General features: G+C 41.5%; 1 protein-coding gene across 43 annotated transcripts in view; it reads left to right on the top strand.

Moving 5' to 3' along the window:
• The window catches only part of TNRC6B (trinucleotide repeat containing adaptor 6B), a 296,478-nt gene that overhangs the window by 205,327 nt on the left and 71,518 nt on the right, over positions 1-19,633 (top strand). For 21 of the 43 annotated variants that reach the window (XM_077949599.1, XM_015150392.3, XM_001101111.5 and 18 more), the window contains 3 exons: positions 2,837-2,924; positions 7,858-7,879; positions 18,025-18,366. In XM_077949599.1, the coding sequence (XP_077805725.1) occupies positions 2,837-2,924; positions 7,858-7,879; positions 18,025-18,366 (452 nt within the window). Of the gene's footprint in view, positions 1-2,836; positions 2,938-7,857; positions 7,880-18,024; positions 18,367-19,633 lie in introns of all 43 variants that reach the window. The other 22 variants (XM_077949588.1, XM_077949574.1, XM_077949581.1 and 19 more) reach the window with 2 other exon arrangements.

The following is a 19,633-nucleotide window of genomic DNA, read 5'->3' as shown; positions in this document are numbered from 1 at the left end:
CCACTGCGCCCAGCCAGGATTTTTTTAAAGCTCACCAAATGGTGCTAATGTGCAACTTAGATAGAGAACAGAATTAGAAGAAAGGTGAGACCCACACTATTTGATTTATTGTTAAGTAAATGGCAGGTTTTTAAGCCAGGTTTGACGAAGTAGATTCTTCCTAAGGAAGTAAAATTTAAAGAGAAGACTAAATCCTACCAAGACGCATGGTCAAAACAAAACAAAATAAAACAAAAAACATGGTGAAAGTATAGCCTGTCACCTGGAAAGCTTTGAAATATATCTGTTTTAGAAATGAATTTACTTCTGTTGTGCATGAATTTCAGTCTATTTCCCTGAATTGCCTGTTTATAGGGACAATATTTGAAAAGGTTAGTTTGTTTTTGAAGAACATGTTTGATTAAAACTTACCCCCTTTTTTTATGTTTTATTTTATTTATTTATTATTTATTATTGATTCATTTATTTATTTTGCTCTTGTTGCCCAGGCTAGAGTGCAATTGTGTGATCTTGGTTCACTGTAACCTCTGCCTCCCAGGTTCAAGTGATTCTCCTTTCTCAGCCTCCTGATTAGCTGGGATTACAGGTGTCCACCACCACACCCAGCTAATTTTTGTGTTTTTAGTAGAGATAGGGTTTCACCGTGTCCCCCAGGCCAGTCTCGAACTCCTGACCTCAGGTGATCCACCCACCTTGGCCTCTCAAAGTGCTGGGATTACAGGCGTGAGTCACTGCACCCAGCCAACATTGCATTTTTTAAAATAAACTTTTAATTTTAGAATAATTTCAGATTTAGAAAAAAATGACAACCTAATACTTTTTTTTTTTTTTTGTAAACACCAAATCTTTAAACAGGAAATATTCAGGCTGCGGTTGCTCCTTTTCTGTAGTTGGTTTCACTGTAAAATGTAGAAGCCAAGTTACAGCAGCTTGGGCGTGAGGAACCCCATCCACTCCTTCCACTTGCAGCCAGAGGAAGCAAAAGGCTTTTAGGGCCAAATATAACAGGACCCATGGCCAGCCTGCCTGAGATGATCAACATCCATCTTACCGGTGTTTGTAAATCCATTTTCTTAAAGGAGGGCACTGCTGCTGCAGGTGGATTTTCTCCACGCGTTTCACACCTAGACAGAGGCACACAATCTGACTCCAAAGAAATCCAGCATGAGACCTAAGGAAATTTCAGTAAAATCTCCTCCTTGGTTGGGTGGATTTTGCATATTAGGCTTTTATATCTTTATACCCAGAAGTGCAGAAGAAGAAAGGCTAATATTTGAATGCGGACAAAGTCAGTGACAACATGTAGGTAAAATAATTTTTAAGCCTTTTTTTCTATAAATAAAACATTATTATGTATTCATGAGAGCCCACCTCAGTTTTCATCCATGGTTCCTTTTGTATAGTTTCAGTATGTTAAACTAGATCTCTGCTTCCCAAAGTTAAGTCCTTCAGGAACCATCTTTATGATTTTACCGTGTTTGCAAACCTGTTACTCCCTTAATCTTGAATTTGACTCACTTGTAATTCGGCCTTATTCTAGGTGATATCTGTGAAACCGTGGATTTGTTATCTGTTGGATGTTCTGAGGACCTGGGAACTAGATCTTAAAGTCTCCTCACAGCAATGAAATTCCATAAGCATAGAGTCTGGGGTTTCCCACTGTGAGCTTTGAAGTTACTGCGGTTGGTTGAGTGTATGTTTTTTCCCAGTTGATACATAGAGTGAAAGTTGACAGCATTCCAATAAATGTTACTTTTCAAATGTGTGCTGTAAATTACAGTCTCTTAATTTCTTCAGATTCAGCATATTTCTCCAACTAGAATGTTTATGATTGTATATCATTTTTATTCTAATTCAGTGGAGCAAAACCTGATTGTCTTAATTCATGTGTACAGGAAGATGTAGTAGTGAATTCACCCAATAGGGAATACGTTTATTTATTTTATTTTATTATTATTTTATTTTTGAGGCAGAGTCTGGCTCTGTTGACCGGGCTGGAGTGCAGTAGCACTATCTCAGCTCACTGCAGCCTCCACCTCCCAGGTTCCAGTGATTGTCCTGCCTCAGCCTCCCGAGTAGCTGGGACTACAGGAGCGTGCCACCACACCCAGCTAATTTTTGTATTTTTAGTAGAGACGGGATTTCACTATGTTGACCAGGCTGGTCTCAAACTCCTGACCTCAAGTGATCTGCCCGCCTTGGCCTCCCAGAGTGCTGGGATTACCGGCGTGAGCCACCACGCCTGGCCTGGAATACATTGATTTATAGGACACTCAGTGCCTGCCTTAGAAAACACAAGTAGAAAATATATAAAACATACAGTATTAATAATAAATATAGAAAAAAAATTTGGAATACAGAGCATAGAGCTTTATGTTCACCACTCTGAAGATGTCATGGAAAAGCATCTATTTATGATAAATACATATGTACCATAATTGAGTTAATATATTCTGCATTATCTGTGAGGAATACTGCCCGGAAGCCATCTGGATATTGTCATATTCAAATCAGGTCCTTTGCTGAGTGGAACTATATTAATCGTGTGTGTGTGTTTATGTGTGTGTTCTTTTAGGTAAGATATTATAAAAGCTCACCTTAATAGGCTTCTTTGAAACCAAACTTAATGTCATGTTTTGCAAAAGGGGTGACAAACCAAGATGTGGGAATAATTAAATGTGAGTTTTATGCATCCTTTTGATTTAAATGAAATACTGTGTTCTACTCAGTCACAGAGATGAAATGTCTTGCACACCATTTACAAGCATTTAATTTGCTACAGAAATGGGTTGTGAATATAGATGTATAACCTTCTGCTATGATGTTACTTTAACAGAGAGAAGGAGCAAGAAAGGGAAGAACAGTTAATGGAAGACAAGAAAAGGAAGAAAGAGGATAAAAAGAAAAAAGAAGCCACTCAGAAGGTGAGTTTAATCAGTTAAGTCTGTCTTTATATCCACTAGGCATCCGGCATCCAGAAGAAGAAACTGTCTTGGCTTGAATACCCAATATCGTTTTTTTTTTTCCTCTGAGAGAGAGTCTTGCTTTGTTGCTCAGGCTGGAGTGCAGTGGCACCATCTTGGCTCACTGCAACCTCTGCCTCCCGGGTTTAAGCGATTCTCCTGTCTCAGCCTTCTGAGTAGCTGGGATTACAGGTGCCTGCCACCACGTCCAGCTAATTTTTGTATTTTTAGTAGAGACAGGGTTTCACCATGTTGGCCAGGCTGGTCTCGAACTCCTGTCCTCATAATCCGCCTGCCTCGGCCCCCCAAAGTGCTGGGATTACAGGTGTGAGCCACTGCGCCTGGCCTGAATACCTGATATCTCAGTAACGGTACTTGAGACATTAGTTTACTTAAAAGTTTTCATATTTGGAAGTGGGAGAAAGTTCAAGGTCTGTATTTGTTACCATAAAGTAGATGTTAAATAATGCTATGGCTGATTTTTTGAAAACAACAGTAAACAATATTAGAAAGGCAAGAGAGTTTTCAAACTCTCAGTTCTTGTTGTATTTCCTTATTTGTATATTAATTTAATCTACATTTTCTTAAGCCTATAGAATAACTTTTAAAAACTGGCTAGAGGTTGCCCCGGTGTTCTTTTGGTCCCCCCATGGTGCTGTGTCTACCTTCGGAGAATGACAAGTAGAAATCCCTCTCGGAAAGGATCTAGTGAGCCCACGTAGTGCTTTGGAGGATATGGCATTGTGTGGCTTTGAGGAATTGCTTAGAGAAAACAAGAGATGCTAAAAGAAAAAAGACAAAGGGCTGACGGCTGTCACCTGTCAGGTCTCAGGTGAGCGGTTTGTCCAGCAGAGTTGTCTAAGGCAGAGTGGTTAGACTGCGCCTGCCTTCCCTGTTTGCTTCAGAGCATGCCTCTCTACCCTGTCCGTTGTCTGATCTTACCTGTTTCCCCACCTTACCATTCTTTTTGCATCTCTTAACTTGGGCTGTGGCTCAGCAGGGGTTACTTTGGTGCCTTTTTTGGAGGCAAGGTGATTTTCTGTCAGGTATTGTCACTGCTATGTAAAGCATTTGCGAAGCAGGGCCTACTGTGGGACAGGTTTGAGGATCCCTGTGTTGGTGCTAGTTATCGAAGCTAAGTTTAGGGAGAAAGAAACTGTGGCAAGGTTCAGAGGAAACTCTAGATTTAGAACAGAGTCAAGCCAATCAAACACAAGCCAGTATAACACTGCACGTTTTTCCAGCATTATTGGATATGGCGTTTCTCATAATTCAATTTTTTGTATTGAAATAATTCAAAAAATTGATGTGTGAGTATCTGCATAAGAAAAATTCTGAAAATAGTTTCTGAACTGGATTGCATATGTCCTTGCCATGTTAAATATATGAAATGTAATTTTATCTTTTCTTCATGACTTAATTAAGAGGAACATTCATTATTATTTGGTGCTATAATAGACCGCTGTGCTCTTGAAGATTTTGTCTGCTTTTAATTGTGTTTGTTTCTATTAATAGTGGTATATTCTCCATCACATCTTCATGCTGTCAGGGTACCTCCTTCTAATGTGTTGCTTCTCACCTGAGTTTGTTAGAATTGCCTAAAATTCTGGAGTGAAAAGTCTGAATAAAGAAGCCAGATTGCCTGGTGTGGTGGTTCGTGCCTGTAATGCCAACATGAAAACCCCGTCTCTACCAAAAAAAAAAAAAAAGCTGAGGTAGAAGGATCACTTGAGCCCAGGAGGTGGAGGTTGCAATGAGTAGAGATTGCACCACTGCACCCCAGCCTGGGTGACAGAGTGAAATCTTGTGTCCAAAATAATAATAATAATAATAATGGAAGTCAGATAACAGCCCAGAGACGTTTTTGTACTTCCCTTTGGGTCCATGGCCACATGCCCTGTCACTGAGGTTGCAGTATGCAGCTCCACCAGCCGTGGGGTGTTCGTAGCATTGCCCCTGTGGTTTCTGGGCTCTTTTCCCTGTGCCTCGCACACATTGTGCCCTCCACCTCCAACTGGAGTGACGTGAGATTAAATCTCAGTGAAAGTTTACTTTCCTTAGGACACTCACACATTTCGTCTACTAAGTTGTTACAAAAATCGGATTTTGCAGTCTCTGGAAATGAGTGGTTAATAGACTGGGTACCAAGGAACTTGAGCAAAGGCTGTTAACAAGAGGATGCCAAACAGAGTGATTTAGAGAGTATATATTCCTTCTTCATTTTTAACATACATAACAGTGTTTTCTTAAACTACAAATATCAATATCTAAAATGATTAATAAAATATGCCTCTGTAAACTTTCATTGGATTCCACAAAGAAAAATGATTTAAAATAAAGATGCTGTGAATGTAGTTGAGAGTGAATGAGATTCTTTATGCAGAGAATGTAGTTTATGTAGCTGGATAATCTCTCCTGTGTGCTTTCATCTGCATTAAGAGCTGATTAAGAAGTGATGGCAAAGGGGAAAATCACCGTAAATAAAATTTCTAAGTGATTAATTTTATGAACAGTAAAAATTCTTATCGTTTTTGCTCAAAAATGTTCCAGATCAGCTTGACACAGAATCTAGGCTGACGCAGGCTGATGCATGGCCTTTGATCTTGTTTTATTATACTGAACCATTGCATAATTTCAGAATTAAATTCTGATTTAGCAGTTTTAAGGAGAGCACAAAGCTTACCATGTGATTATCTTCGTGGTTTCCAACCTTATTGTAGAGACAACGCCTCAGCTAGGAGCCATAAAATGTGCTATGATGCAAAGAATCGTGGAGAACGTGCCAGAGGTCTATCATGTGGTCAGTGGTTCATTCATTCAGTCCGCAAACATTTGTGGTGCCTCTTCTAAGGGCTTCCACATCTTTCATGCTGCTTTCCCCAGCGCTTTATGACCATCTCTTTGTGTCCATCTTCACTGTTTGACTGACTGTAAGTTTCTTGGTTTTATTCGTATTTGTATTGCCAGTAACTAGGGCAGTGCCTGGTGCAGAATAATCACTCAGAAATTGTTTAATAAGTGAATGGTCAAGAATGAAGTTGGAAACATAATTTTCTTGAAGAATTGACACTTACTTAAAGCTAAAACGAAGTTACTTCCACACAGAAATTAAGCATGAGCCTTTTCCAGTGTTCATTGGTTGTAGCAGTTGGCTCTTCCTGGAGCCATCACTGAGTAAACTGTTAGATATCCATTCATGAGAGAGGTGTCAAAGAAGGATTCCATTCACATTCATTTAGGCTGATGCTGCTAATTGTTTAGTGTTGGCAGAACACATGCTTTGATTGTGTTTTTTGCCGTCTGGGGGACAGCTCTTAACAGAACCCACATGATAAGACATATTTGACATTATTTGGGTTTGTTGCTTACAATGGGAAGGCACTGACTTCCTGTATATGACTGATCTTCAAAATGGCATTCTAAGAAATAGTTACAATGGTATAAAACCTAAATTGCCTTTGGGAATTGGTAAGTGGCTGCACATCATTCATTCTTGGATAAGTGGAGATATAGAAAAATCATACAAGAGTATTTTCAGTATAATTGAGCTCTGTAACAGTACTGGAAAACATTCACTTTTAAGACACTGGGTTCCACAAATTCACTGTAATAGAATTAGCTTGTCATTTAGCACAGGAATGTAGCAAACACACCAGGATGTTCTATAGGCGGATCCTTTAACTCCTATTTAGAGTCTGATGATGTGTTGGGATCCATCACAAGGTGGGCTGGTCAGCTACAGTACCTTCCTTCCAAAGATGATTGTGTTTTCGTGAACCCCCATGGCCATAATCCAGTATGATTACCAGCCACAAATCATCAAACTTCTTCTTTGCTACATGAATATTTTTATTACAAAAGTCAGATAACCAAATACAAATGCTTTAAAAGATGAACAGTTGGGAAAATGAGTGAGAATCACCCATGATCTCAACAATTTAATGTAACCACTATTGCAATGATGGCATAGTTCCTTTTGGATGTTTTGCTTGTGCATCACCTTTTGTTTTATTGTTATAAATTAGATGCCCTCCTTTATTTTCCCCTCTTAAAAATATCAGAAGCAGTTTTCTATAAGGCTCCTAATCATCATTTCCAAACTCTCTGAAGTCCATTACTATGTTCAGCCTGTCCAACCTTCTAGAGGTTAATCATTTCTGTAGATGTATTAGTTACTATATAAAGAAATACTTTTTTTAAACAAAGCACCCTTGATTTGTCCAAAATTTACATATTTCAGTCTTAGTGCTATACTTCATGCTATTTTATATAAATGTTGATAATAACAGCAAACATTTATTGAGCACTGCATAGCGTATCTGATTTAATCCTTATAGCAGTCCTTTGCAGGGATATACTATTATTATCTCTATTCAACAGATAATAGAAAACTGGGGATCTCATAGCCAGAAAGTGACAAGGTTTGGTTTTGAATCCTGCTTTCCGACCGTGATGTCTGGTGCCTCTGATGACGAGTCCCTGAAGTTTTGCTTTTTAGATTTGAGATCAAGTGTTTGTGTCTATACTCATAGGGGAATCTTTTTGTGTCTATGGCTAATTTAGTTTCTGGGCCACATTCATGTGATTTTTCTCTAGTCATAGCAATCAAAATGCAAGTAGCATTCTCAGTACAGGGACCTCATCCTATAATGAGTGGAATGCTTTTTAGTTTTACTATTCTTCCTAATGGTGGTCATGTAAATTATAGCTGGACATATGGCCATAGTCTTTTGGAAGGATGTCTGAACTGACTCCCAGCTCCTTTTTCTGGATTTCAGCTATGCCTGTGTGCCTGACAGCTTGGATTACTTGAGTTATCAGACTAAAGTAGTCTGAAAATATAGTACTGAATTAAAAAGCAAATCTCATTTACTTTTATCTGTTTATTTTGCAGGTCACGGAACAAAAAACCAAAGGTAAGGTTTTTTTTTTCTCTTTAAATTATTTAGAACCTTTTGTGTTTAGCTTTTACACTGTTGCTGACTCAGCCTCCAATCCAGTGAAAAGAGAGTGGGTGTAGAGTAATTAAGGTGGGTTGTTTGCAGTCACTGAAGAGCAGTAATGACAAATTGAAAATACTTGTATTAGTGTTTCTAGTTGGCCTTAAATTTTTTAGGAGTCAAAAGAGTAAATACCTTGTTTTAAAAAGTTTATTGGTCATGGCTGGGCACGGTGGCTCACGCCTGTAATCCCAGCACTTTGGGAGTCTGGATTACCTGAGGTCAGGAGTTTGAGACCAACCTGGCCAACATGGCTGAGACCCTATGTCTACTAAAAATAAAAAATTAGCCAGACATGGTGGCTCATGCCTGTAATCGCAGCTCCTTGGGAGGCTGAGGCATGAGAATTGCTTGAACCCAGGAGGCGGAGGTTGCAGTGAGCCGAGATAATGCCACTGCACTCCAGCCTGGGCAACAGAGCGAGACTCTATCTCAAAAAAAAAAAAAGTATATGGGTCATGATTTTGATCATGATCTAAAAAAAACTTTTTTTTAGAATAATAGCAAAAAACAAACACCAGCTTTTAATTTACAGATGCGAATTACAACGGTTTGTCAACCACCTTGACTGATAGCATGCATTGAGTCTGATAATGGAATATTGCACCTAGGATGTTTACTCTGCCTTCTAAGCTAAAACTTGGAATATGCTTTTTTAAAAGATAATATATTTTGAGTAGCTTAACGGGAGCAGGTGCCCCTTGGGTCATTCTCAACCTAATAGTCTGTGTTGTTTTGGCTTCTTGCTCTGCTGTTAATTTTGATCATGTAGTTTTGTCTGGTGATGTTCACACTTTCTTTCATTTCCCCTTCAGAATGAGAGAGTTAATTCTTTGAGATAGCTCCTCTCCTTGCCTACTTAAATATGTGTTTCTCAATTAGGTATGCATAAGAATCATTTGCATAAAATCATCAAAATACACAGTCCCAGGCCATGGCCCTAGCAGATGTATTTTGAAAAGCTCTGCAGGTGACCCCAGTACATGTCCCTAGTTGAGAATCACTGCCTTAGATGAAGGGAATTAGATGTGACTGTGATGACTTGGAGAAGGACAAGGGTGATGGAGAGGTCAAGGCTTGATGGGAGGCCCTGTAATGATTGGTTTCTTCATTGTTTTGTTTTGTTTTGTTGGACTACCAGACCAAAGCCTGTCACACAATGATGAAAGAGTAATAAGACAGTGCTAATTTCTTAGGAAACTTAGTTATGGAAAATAAATTCTCATATAACTAGGCGTTACTATAATAAATTTCTAACCAAAAGACATTTCAAAGGAGAATGTAGTCTGGGAGTTTGTAGTGAAGTGTAAAAGAAACCATGATTATTAGTTATAATTAATTGGTTACAGAGAATAGTATCTGCCCTTGTACATTTCCTCAGTTTCAGCCCAGAAGTAGGCTTTATTTTGGAAGGATCTTTGTAAATTACTTGCTTGAAATATAAATGATACTTTGCCATAGAAATAGTGTTATTCATGCTGGTACAGTGTCCATGCTTTCTAAACCAACATACTTTCTAGAAAAGGATTTGGGCACTTAAGTATTTATATTTGTAGGGCTTTTTGATGATTTATGGGGACAACAGATGAGAAAATTGGCATTTTTTTTCCTGGACAGTCTAGACTCTGGTTGCTGGAATGTGGTAGTTGGGTTCCTAGGCTGGCCACAAGACTGATGCTTGCAAAGCCAAGTGTTAGTTGTGCTACAGAACTGAGCTGCTCTGTGTGATAAGTGGTGCTGGGAAACAGAAAATCTGTTAGGCATCTTTTCTTATAGAAAAAAAATTGGGAGGGATACCATACCTGTTCTCAAACACATTCTTCTTTCCTCTACCAGTCTTAAAAATCAAGCTTTCCTTTCTACTCACTACCCAAAAAAATTTTTTTCCAATTGGGCGCTTTCTCATACCTACTATGTCGTGGAATTTCATAGTTTCACAGTCAACCTACTCGCCCTACCTCCCACCCCTCCAATCAAAAGATAACATAAAATAATCCTAAAGGGAGATGAGAGGCCATTTCAATCTCCTAAGGGATTTAATTGTTATATAGCAAGTAAAAATACCAGTTGTCCCTGGGGTATGTTAAGAATGTAAACAGAGGGAGGGCCTGACCTTTCTAGTGTTGGGTCTAGGTTTACAGCCACATCTTCATCTTTATTCCCAGTAGCCCACCTTGGTACTCTAAGTCTCCTTCTTCTTCTCTTACCTCAGCTAACATGTCTGGGGGACATATTCCTCTTCCCAAAGATAGTGTCTTTCTCAGGCAATCTCCCCTTCATCTGAATCTATCCATCTTTCCCCAACAGTTGCTAGAAGCACAAAGAAAAGACCGTTGGTACCAAGTCCCTGGTTGTATAGAGGACCGAAGTGAGATTTTTCTGTATTTCAGAGTAGTAGTGCATTCATTATATATTCTTCCTGTATTCTCCACCATTAAAAAAAAAATTGTGAAAATTCTGCAGAGGAATAGGATAGAGATTTCAAGTGGAGGTTATGTGAAGACATAGGCTAGAGCTGGCCTGCTACCCAGGTATCAAATAATAGCACTTAAGGTAGAAGCTAATATCCTCCTTCGTTGGATTTTAGAGTAGAACTGAAAGAGTTTGAGGAATTGATGTAATCATTCAGATTTAACAGGGATGAAGTTTAGGATTAAAAAGCCCAATTGCATAGACTATGTAATAGAGGAGGTTGGACATATAAATTTAGCCTTGTTAAAAAGATGTTAGGGGCCAGGCACCGTGATACAGGCCTGTAATCCCAGCTACTCGAGAGGCAGAGATAGGAGGATTGCTTGAGCCCAGGAGTTCCAGGCTGCAGTGAGCCATAATTGTGCCACTGTACTCCAGCCCGGGCAATGGAGCGAGACCCTGTCTCAATTGAAAACAAACAAAAAAAAGATGTTAGAGTGATGGCTGGCTTTAATGAGAGTGTATCAGCATAAGATGACCTTAAACTGCATTAGTAGGCCGAGCGCGGTGGCTCACGCCTGTAATGCCAACACTTTGGGAGGCCAAGGCAGGTGGATCATAAGGTCAGGAGATGGAGACCTTCCTGGCTAACACAGTGAAACCCCATCTCTACTAAAAATACAAAAAATTAGCCAGGCGTGGTGGCGGGCGCCTGTAGTCCCAACTACTCAGGAGGCTGAGGCAGGAGAATCGCTTGAACCCAGGAGGTTGAGGTTGCAGTGAGCCAAGATCATGCCATTGCACTCCAGTTGGGGCAACAGAGCAAGACTGTCTCAAAAGAAAAACAAAAAACAACAAAAAAAAACCCTGCATTAATAGACATACACTATCCAGGAAGGGATTTACACTTCTTGCACCACACTATGAAAAGGAACAGAGAGCAACCTCCATGGACCATGTGGAGTTCAAGCCAGATTGGACAAGGAATTTGTCAACTCAGAAAGGTTTAAACACCTGGGCTCATTGAGCTCCCAGAGCAAGGCTTCCTGCTTGGGGAACCTCAGGTAACTGTCTTCAAAACTTTGAAGGACTCTAGTGCCTGACACTTAACAGTTCCTTGGTAGTTATCTGTTAGATATTTTGTTCAGTGAAGCTTATGCTTCAAATAGCACCAATGGTGAGTCAAAGCCAACAGGCAAAAGCTTCTAGCTCAGTAGAAGTTCAGTTTTTTAGGTGTTGTCCTTTACCACTGGGACACAGCTGAGAGCAGCACCTTCTCCATCAGCATACCTGGGGTTATGGGCCATCGCAGGACATTAGCTACCACTCTTTGTTTTGAGCCTATTTCAGAAGACATAGTACAGTGAGTACAGGATAACCTTGAGTCTACTCATTTATTACTATTGGAGGGGTCCCCTCCATTAAATAATTTATAAACTACTTACAGCACCCCTCACACCTTGTAGAAACACCTGTGTGTTCTAACACAGTGGTGGGAAGCCACTTGTTCAGAGATGAAACTGGCTGCCTCTGAGAGAGTGAATGAATGTGAGGTATTACAAGACATGTGGCTCCGATAAATTGGCACGAAAATAGTCCAAACAGGAGGTAATGAGGACTTGAACCTGATTAGGAGCAGTGATGGTAAAGGGGAAGGAAGGAATTGAGAGAGGCTTTAGTTTAACTTACTATTGATTGGATAATGATAATGTGGGTGGGGGGCATTGAGAAGTCTAAGATACGAAGCAGGTTTCTGACTTGAGCAACTGGTTGGGTGATAAGTTCATTCTTTGAGGGTGAAGAAATGGGATTGGGGCTAGGAAACGAGTTTGAGAGGAAGGGAGAGATGGTAAGTGGTAGTTAAAGCCTGAGCATGGAAGAATTTGTACTCAAGGAACTGAAATGTGGAAAGGGTGCAGGCCCTATCGTCACATTGATTTTGTTTTGTTTTGTTTTTAAGCCACTACTTATGGCCAAATTCATTTGCTATTCGCCAGTCAAAAGCCAGCATTGCCATTATGACCGTGGACAAAATTGGCCTCGCTGCCTATTTTTGCACTGCCCATGAGCTAAGAATATTTTCTACGTTTTTTTAATTATTGGAGAAAAAATGGGGACAGTATTTCATGACATGTGAAAATGACAGGAAATTCATATTTCACTGTCGGTAAATAAAGTTTTATGGGAGCACAGCCACACTCATTTGTTTACACATTGTCTATGGTGCTTTGGCCCCACAAGTGCAGAGTTGAGTTGTTGTGATGAAGACCATATGGCCAGTAAACCCTAAAGTATTTACTATCTGGCTCTTTACAGAAAGTTTGCTGATCCCCCCGATCAAGAGTAGGAGAAGCCCACACAGAAAGAGGAAGGGAAAAGCCGAAGAGCTAGCTGGAGCATGTCTCACAGAAACAGGAGGGAGGGAATGATGAGTGGTGTCAGAAGCTGCAGAAAAATCAAAGAAGAAAAGGTCTAAAGCGGGCTGGTTAGACTGGCAACCAAGATCACTAGTGACTTATGGGGAAAGAAGCTTGCAGGGAGATGTTTAAGGCAAAAGCCAGTGTGTGTTGGGTTGAGGAGGGAGTGGAAGGTAAAGAAATAGAGGCAGTGCTGAGAGGTTACTGAAAATTGTTCAGTACACGTTGACCGCTCACTGCGTGTCATCAGATTTAAAATGTTCAGCCTAGAATGTCTTTTCTAGGCCTTGTTTGTATTTTAGCTACTACTTTAAAAACATTTCTAGGTCATTCTTTTTTATGTTTGATACCATTGAGATAGTTAAAGGAAATAATAGTTTGTACTAGTTCTGTGCAGCTGCTGTGTTCAGAACCCTGCCTGGTTCGGAAGTTTCTTAAAGAGCCCTTTTATCCGAAAAAGTAGCATCTAATTGGAGTTTTCAGAAATAGGGGCAATTAGAAGTTTAAACTGTGAGATGCAAGAATGGAATAAGATAAATGGGATGAGGAAGGGGAGGAGATTCAATTCAATGGTTCTTAAAAGTAAATGGAGGGACAGGCACGGTAGCTCATGCCTTTTATCCCAGCACTCTGGGAGGCTGAGGCAGGTGGATCACCTGAGGTCGGTAGTTTGAGGCCAGCCTGGCAAACATGGTGAAATCCCGTCTCTACTAAGAATACAAAATTAGCCAGGGATGGTGACACACACCTGTAATCCCAGCTACTTGGGAGACTGAGGCAGGAGAATTGCTTGATCCTGGGAGGCAGAGGTTACAGAGAGCCGAGATCACGCCACTGTACTCCTGTACTCCAGTCTGGGCAACAAGAGCGAAACTCCATCTCAAAAAAAAAAAAAAAAAAAAAAGTAAATGAATGAACAGCCAGGTACGGTGGCTCACGCTTGTAATCCCAGCACTTTGGGAGGCCAAGGCAGGCAGATCACCTGAGGTCAGGAGTTCGAGACCAGCCTGGCCAACATAGTGAAACCCCGTCTCTGTTAAACATACAAAAAACATAACAAAAACCAGGCATGGTGGTATACGCCTGTGATCCCAGCTACTCCAGAGGCTGAGGCAGGGGAATCGCTTGAACCCAAGTGATGGTGGAGGTTGCAGCAAACTGAGATCCTGCCACTCCACTCTACCCTGGGCAACAGAGCAAGACTCTGTCTCAAAAAAAAAAAAAAAAGTAAATGAATGGAAATTAGAAAATAGGATACATAGCTTCCCCCCACCCCCACAATGTTTTTATTTCCCTGTAGTACTGAGATCATGTTTAAGCCACAAACCTTTCCTCTGGAAATTAAGAAACTATGCCCTTACTTTGAACAGCTCATCTTTAGAAAAACTTGCACAACTTACAAATCCTTAAGATTCAGAAAAGAGACAGCCTGAAAAGTAACATATTCAGACTTAACAATAGCTTCTCTTGCCCTTTATCGTCTAACATTCTGGACCATGATGATGGGTGACGCACACAGATTCTGATGTCTTAAGTTTGGACTTTGGGAGTCAATTTGGATCAGACCTCCTGCCTAAAAAGCTGCATTGCTCTCCAATTAGTGCCGGCAATTCTGGTTGGCCTTTAAAGGCTTAACGTTCTTGGATTCACAGAAAGGTGTGATTTTAAAAATAGAATAAGAATTCACTCAGGTGCTGAAACACAGTTTGCTATGACTAAGGTGGTGTCTTGGGCGTTTTCTGACTGTTTCCTGGAGGTTTTGTTTTTCTTCTTTTTATACTTTGACCTATTTGTACGTGATGTCCTGGAGTTTGAATGACTAATCTCCTGGGCCAGAGCACACTGTATTGGGAGGAAAGTGGTTGAGGTGTGTTCCCATTTTATAATGACTTTATCATTTACAATCCATTCTGTCTCTGATGTGGTGGGAAAGTGCCCTGAGGAACTTTTGCAAGGAATCTTACATGATACGTGATACCTACCAAATTTCTTCGGTTGAAACAGTGCTGTGAATGTTTTAAAGTGAGTCAAACTGAAGTTCAGCACTCAGTCCTTTAGGTCACTCTGTCTTGTCTTGTTTTTCTGGATTGAGTTAAAAGTATGTAGTAGACCTGGTTAACTTATAATGAAGATTCTAGACCTTTTATAGAAGGGCAGCCTTACAGAAACATAGCTCTTTCTGTCCTAAAAACCAGTTTGGATGAATTTCTCCAGTCTCTGCCAACTTCTTGTTTATTCTCATAATAAGATAAAAGGGGATTGCGAATGCCCTATGCTATAGAATCCGCCAATAACAGATAGAAAATTAATATTAAATAATCTTCATTCATTCATTTACCAGTTACGTATCCATCTATTATAGGTCATGAATATTAGATAATGACTAATTTTATTTTCTTTCTTTCTTTTTTTTTTTTTTTTTTGAGACGGAGTCTTGCTCTGTGGCCCAGAATGGAGTGCAGTGACAGGATCTCGGCTCACTGCAAGCCCCGCCTCCCAGGTTCAAGCAATTCTCCTCAGCCTCCTGAGTAGCTGGGACTATAGGCACACGCCACCACACCCAGCTAACTTTTGTATTTTTAGTAGAGGCGAGGTTTCACGATGTTGGCCAGGATGGTCTCGAACTCCTGACCTTGTGATCCACCTGCCTTGACCTCCCAAAGTGCTGGGATTACAGGTGTGAGCCACCGCGCCCAGCCGACTAGTTTTGTTTTCTTAAGTCACACATTTATTATGCTTATCAGATTTTGGATCCTGTGACCTCCACTCCCCCTCCCCTTACTGGGATGCCTGGTGCTGCCTTGTGATTGGCTGAAGTTAGACATGGGGTCGCCTGGAAGTTGCTGCAGGCACTTCCTGTCACCCACAGTGTGTTAATGTGCGGTAGTGGCATAGATTGGGCCGCCTGATTTCTGATGATGCTGTATCTCTCTCATAAAGGAGCCAGTTCAACAAGCGACATGCTGGCCCAGCATCATTTTAGCAGTCAAAGCAGCGTTACCCGCAGAGCTGGCCCTGACGTTACCCTGGGAGGCAGGGACTTGGGCCTCAGAATCATCTGAACTATCAGGCTTGATGATTATTTCTGTACGACTTCCAGCCTCTATTTGCCAGGCAGAGTTTATGGAGAGGGTAGTGATCTTTTGGCAGCATGTAGTGAGGGAGGTGCAGATCTCAGAGAGCCTTCTCTGTAGGTTCAAGGGGAGAGCCAGAGGATCTGGCAGAGTGCAGCTTCATGGTTGCCCCGACATTCCCACACTGTATGCGGGCCATTTTTAAAATTGAGGTCAAAAAATCGAATTATTTAAAGTAAATAGAAAAAGTATTTACATTTAACAAAAGCAAAAAGATTTGTAACATTTCTAGTATTTACACAGAGAGCGGTGCAAGTCTTTGAGTCCAGGTAGCTGTAGAAACCAAAACCAAGCTGAGTTTGTGATTTTCCAGACCTGGAGTTTCTTGTAAGAGTCTACTCTGTGCCATGCCCTAAGGAAAAAAGAAAAGATGAAAGATAGGTCCTTGCCCTCAGGAAGTCATGGCCTGGTGAGGGAGAAGGACTTGTAAGTGGAGAATTTCCGTGGCAGAGAGAGATGGGACTTATAAATGGAGAATTTCTGTGGTAGAGATAGATGGACTTTTGAATGGAGAATTTTCATGGTAGAGAGAGCGGGATGATGTGTTCCAGGAACACTTAGGAAGAATGTTTAGCTCACCTAGGCCGGGGACTTCAAGGAAGGTTACTCAGGGGTAGATCTTTTAAGAATGTGGATGAGGGCCGGGCGCGGTGGCTCACGCCTGTAATCCCAGCACTTTGGGAGGCCGAGGCGGGCGGATCACGAGGTCAGGAGATCGAGACCATCCTGGCGAACACGGTGAAACCCCATCTCTAAAGAAAATTAGCTGGGTGTCGTGGCAGGCGCCTGTAGTCCCAGCCTCTTGGGAGGCTGAGGCAGGAGAATGTTGTGAACCCGGGAGGCGGCAGAGCTTGCAGTGAGCCAAGATCATGCCACTGCACTCCAACCTGGGTGACAGAACGAGACTCTGTCTCAAAAAAAAAAAAAAAAGAATGTGGATGAAAGGAAGGGACCCTTGGACTGAGGCTTGAACCCTTTCCCAAGGACTTTGCCATGGACATTTAACTCTTCTAGGCAGCACTCCAGGGCATTAATTCCACTGTTGATTTAGGGGAGTGAATGATGATCGCTTCCATCTCCCCCTTAATTGATGGAATGTATTCCATGATCTTGCTGTGTTTAAATTCATGTCACTATTAGCCGCCACCTTCATCCTGCCTTCAGTAAACTGTGAAGAGATGGTGGAGAATTTGGAATAACTATGTCCCTTGAGAGTAGAGTGAAAGGAGAAGTTACTTTGTTAGAATTGGTACCATGTAAGCTTTCTTACAAATAATCTTAGCCAGGGTCTAGGTGTGGTGGCTCACAGCTGTAATCCCAGCACTTTGGGAGGCCGAGGTGGGTAAATAGCTTGAGTTCAGGAGTTTGAGACCAGCCTAGGTAGGCAACATGGCGAAACCCTGTCTCTAGAAGAGGAAAAAAAAATTAGTTGGCATGGTGGTGTATGCCTATAGTCGCAGCTACGTAGGAGGCTGAGGTGGGAGGATCACTTGAGCCCTGGAGGTGGAAGTTGCATCAAGTCAAGATCACCGCACTCCAGCCCGAGTTATACAGCAAGACCCCATCTAAAAAAAAAAATAAAAAATAGGCTGGGCGCAGTGGCTCATGCCTGTAATCCCAATACAAGACCAAGGCAGGCGGATCACGAGGTCAGGAGTTTGAGACCAGCCTGGCCAACATAGTGAAACCTCGTCTCTACTAAAAATACAAAAAATTAGCTGGTTGTGATGGCAGGCGCCTGTAATCCGAGCTACTTGGGAGGCTGAGGCAGGAGAATCGCTTGAACCCGGGAGGCAGAGGTTGCAGTGAGCGGAGGTTGCACCACTGCACTCTGGCCTAGGCGACAATGTGAGACTCCATCTCAAAAAAATAATAATAAAATAATAAAAAATAATCTTGGCCAGGCGCAGTGCCTCACTCTTGTAATCCTAGCACTTTGGAAAGCCAAGGTGGGAGAATCCCTTGAGCCCAAGTTCGAGACCAGCGTGGGCAACATGGCAAGACTCCATCTCTCAATAAAATAATAAAATTATTTAAAGTTTTAGAAAAAATGTATTTGATGTATTTCAAAGACTGTTTCCCAACCCCTCTCTTTTAGTGCCCGAAGTGACGAAACCAAGTTTAAGCCAACCAACGGCCGCCAGCCCAATTGGCAGCTCTCCATCGCCACCAGTCAATGGTGGCAACAATGCCAAAAGGGTGGCAGTGCCGAACGGACAACCGCCAAGCGCCGCCCGCTACATGCCTCGGGAGGTGCCGCCGCGATTCCGTTGCCAGCAGGACCACAAAGTGTTACTAAAACGTGGGCAGCCCCCTCCACCGTCCTGCATGCTCCTTGGGGGTGGGGCAGGGCCTCCTCCCTGCACAGCACCTGGAGCAAACCCAAACAACGCACAAGTGACAGGAGCGCTGCTGCAGAGTGAGAGTGGGACTGCGCCAGGTAAGGCATGCTGTGAATCGAATGCATGGCAGCTTGACAGACAGAGAGCACTTTGTTTGCATTGCTTAATGTAAAGTCCAGGAGAGCCATTAATTGTATAAACCACTGGGATTAGTCAAAAGATGAGAGAGGATCCTAGTATGTGATGTGTATTGGTGATTCTTGGAACTGAGGGTTAGTGTTCCATAAGTGTGTGCTCTTGGCATGAGGGCTGTTTTAGCTGTTGATGCTCATTATTTTGGGGGCCTTTTTTCCTTCTCAGACCAGAGTGTTATAAATTTGAACCTCCACAGTTCCACTGTCATATGTGTTCAGGGCATAATTGGACACGGGGCTTGTGTGAAGGCGAATCTTTAGATGCCTGTGTTATGTTTCCAGAATGCTAGGAGGATAGAGAAAATGATTTGCTACATTGCAATATAGAATCTTGGGAGGATTCTAAAATAATACTATTCTATAGCTTTTTAATTAGATTTTTAAAATCAGTATTTCTTTTGAGGGCCCTGAATTTTGAGCTTTGTTAAAAACTGTATGTAGAAATAAAAGAGATTTAGCTGAAGGGTTCTACTAGAAGTTTTGAGAGTTTTTAACAGATGAATACTAAGTCAACTATCAGCTAAGAAATTCTAAATATCTTTTAAAGTTTATTAACAGATTTCAACTTAAAATGTCTTTTGGGGTGATATTAAAATTCAGAGCTTGAATACCATTAAGCATTGGCAAAGACAATGGATTGATGGTTGTCACCAGTAGGATGCTTTATTGGAGTTCTGAGTTTGAACAAATAATTGCCTAGAAAATTCGGTCACCACCTTGTTGTGTGCAGAGTAAGGATGGAAAGAAACCTCGTGGTGACACAGACTTCCTGCAGAGATAAGCCCTACCCATGGCCTTTCCTTCCTGGCCTCTCCTAACCAGCTGCAAAAGGAAGCATGTGAGGGGGCGGGCCCTGTTGGGCGGAGTTTCTGCAGCCCAGTGTAGCCAGGCCTAGGTGGAGACCTGGGGCCAGTGTGAGTCAGAGTGCACATTATTAAAACCAAGGAGGCCCCTAAATTTCAAGAGTTTGGGATTCTACGCTTTTTATTTTTCTGTGCCTCTGTATAGTACTTTGCAACTTCAAATTGATTAAAAGCTGCCTGGTTAAAGAAGCCAAAGTAAATCGAGAAGAAATGATCTCATTAAAAACATTTTTTCCCACCAAATATGGTAAATTCCACCAAAATATATGGTGAGCCAGCCTCATTTATCAGATTAAGTTCCTTGGGGT

The sequence above is a fragment of the Macaca mulatta genome, chromosome 10 (assembly GCF_049350105.2).
Source record: "Macaca mulatta isolate MMU2019108-1 chromosome 10, T2T-MMU8v2.0, whole genome shotgun sequence".
Taxonomy (NCBI): Eukaryota; Metazoa; Chordata; class Mammalia; order Primates; family Cercopithecidae; genus Macaca; species Macaca mulatta.
The sequence above is the reverse complement of the archived record's forward strand: the minus strand, read 5'-3'. Positions and strand labels throughout refer to the sequence as shown.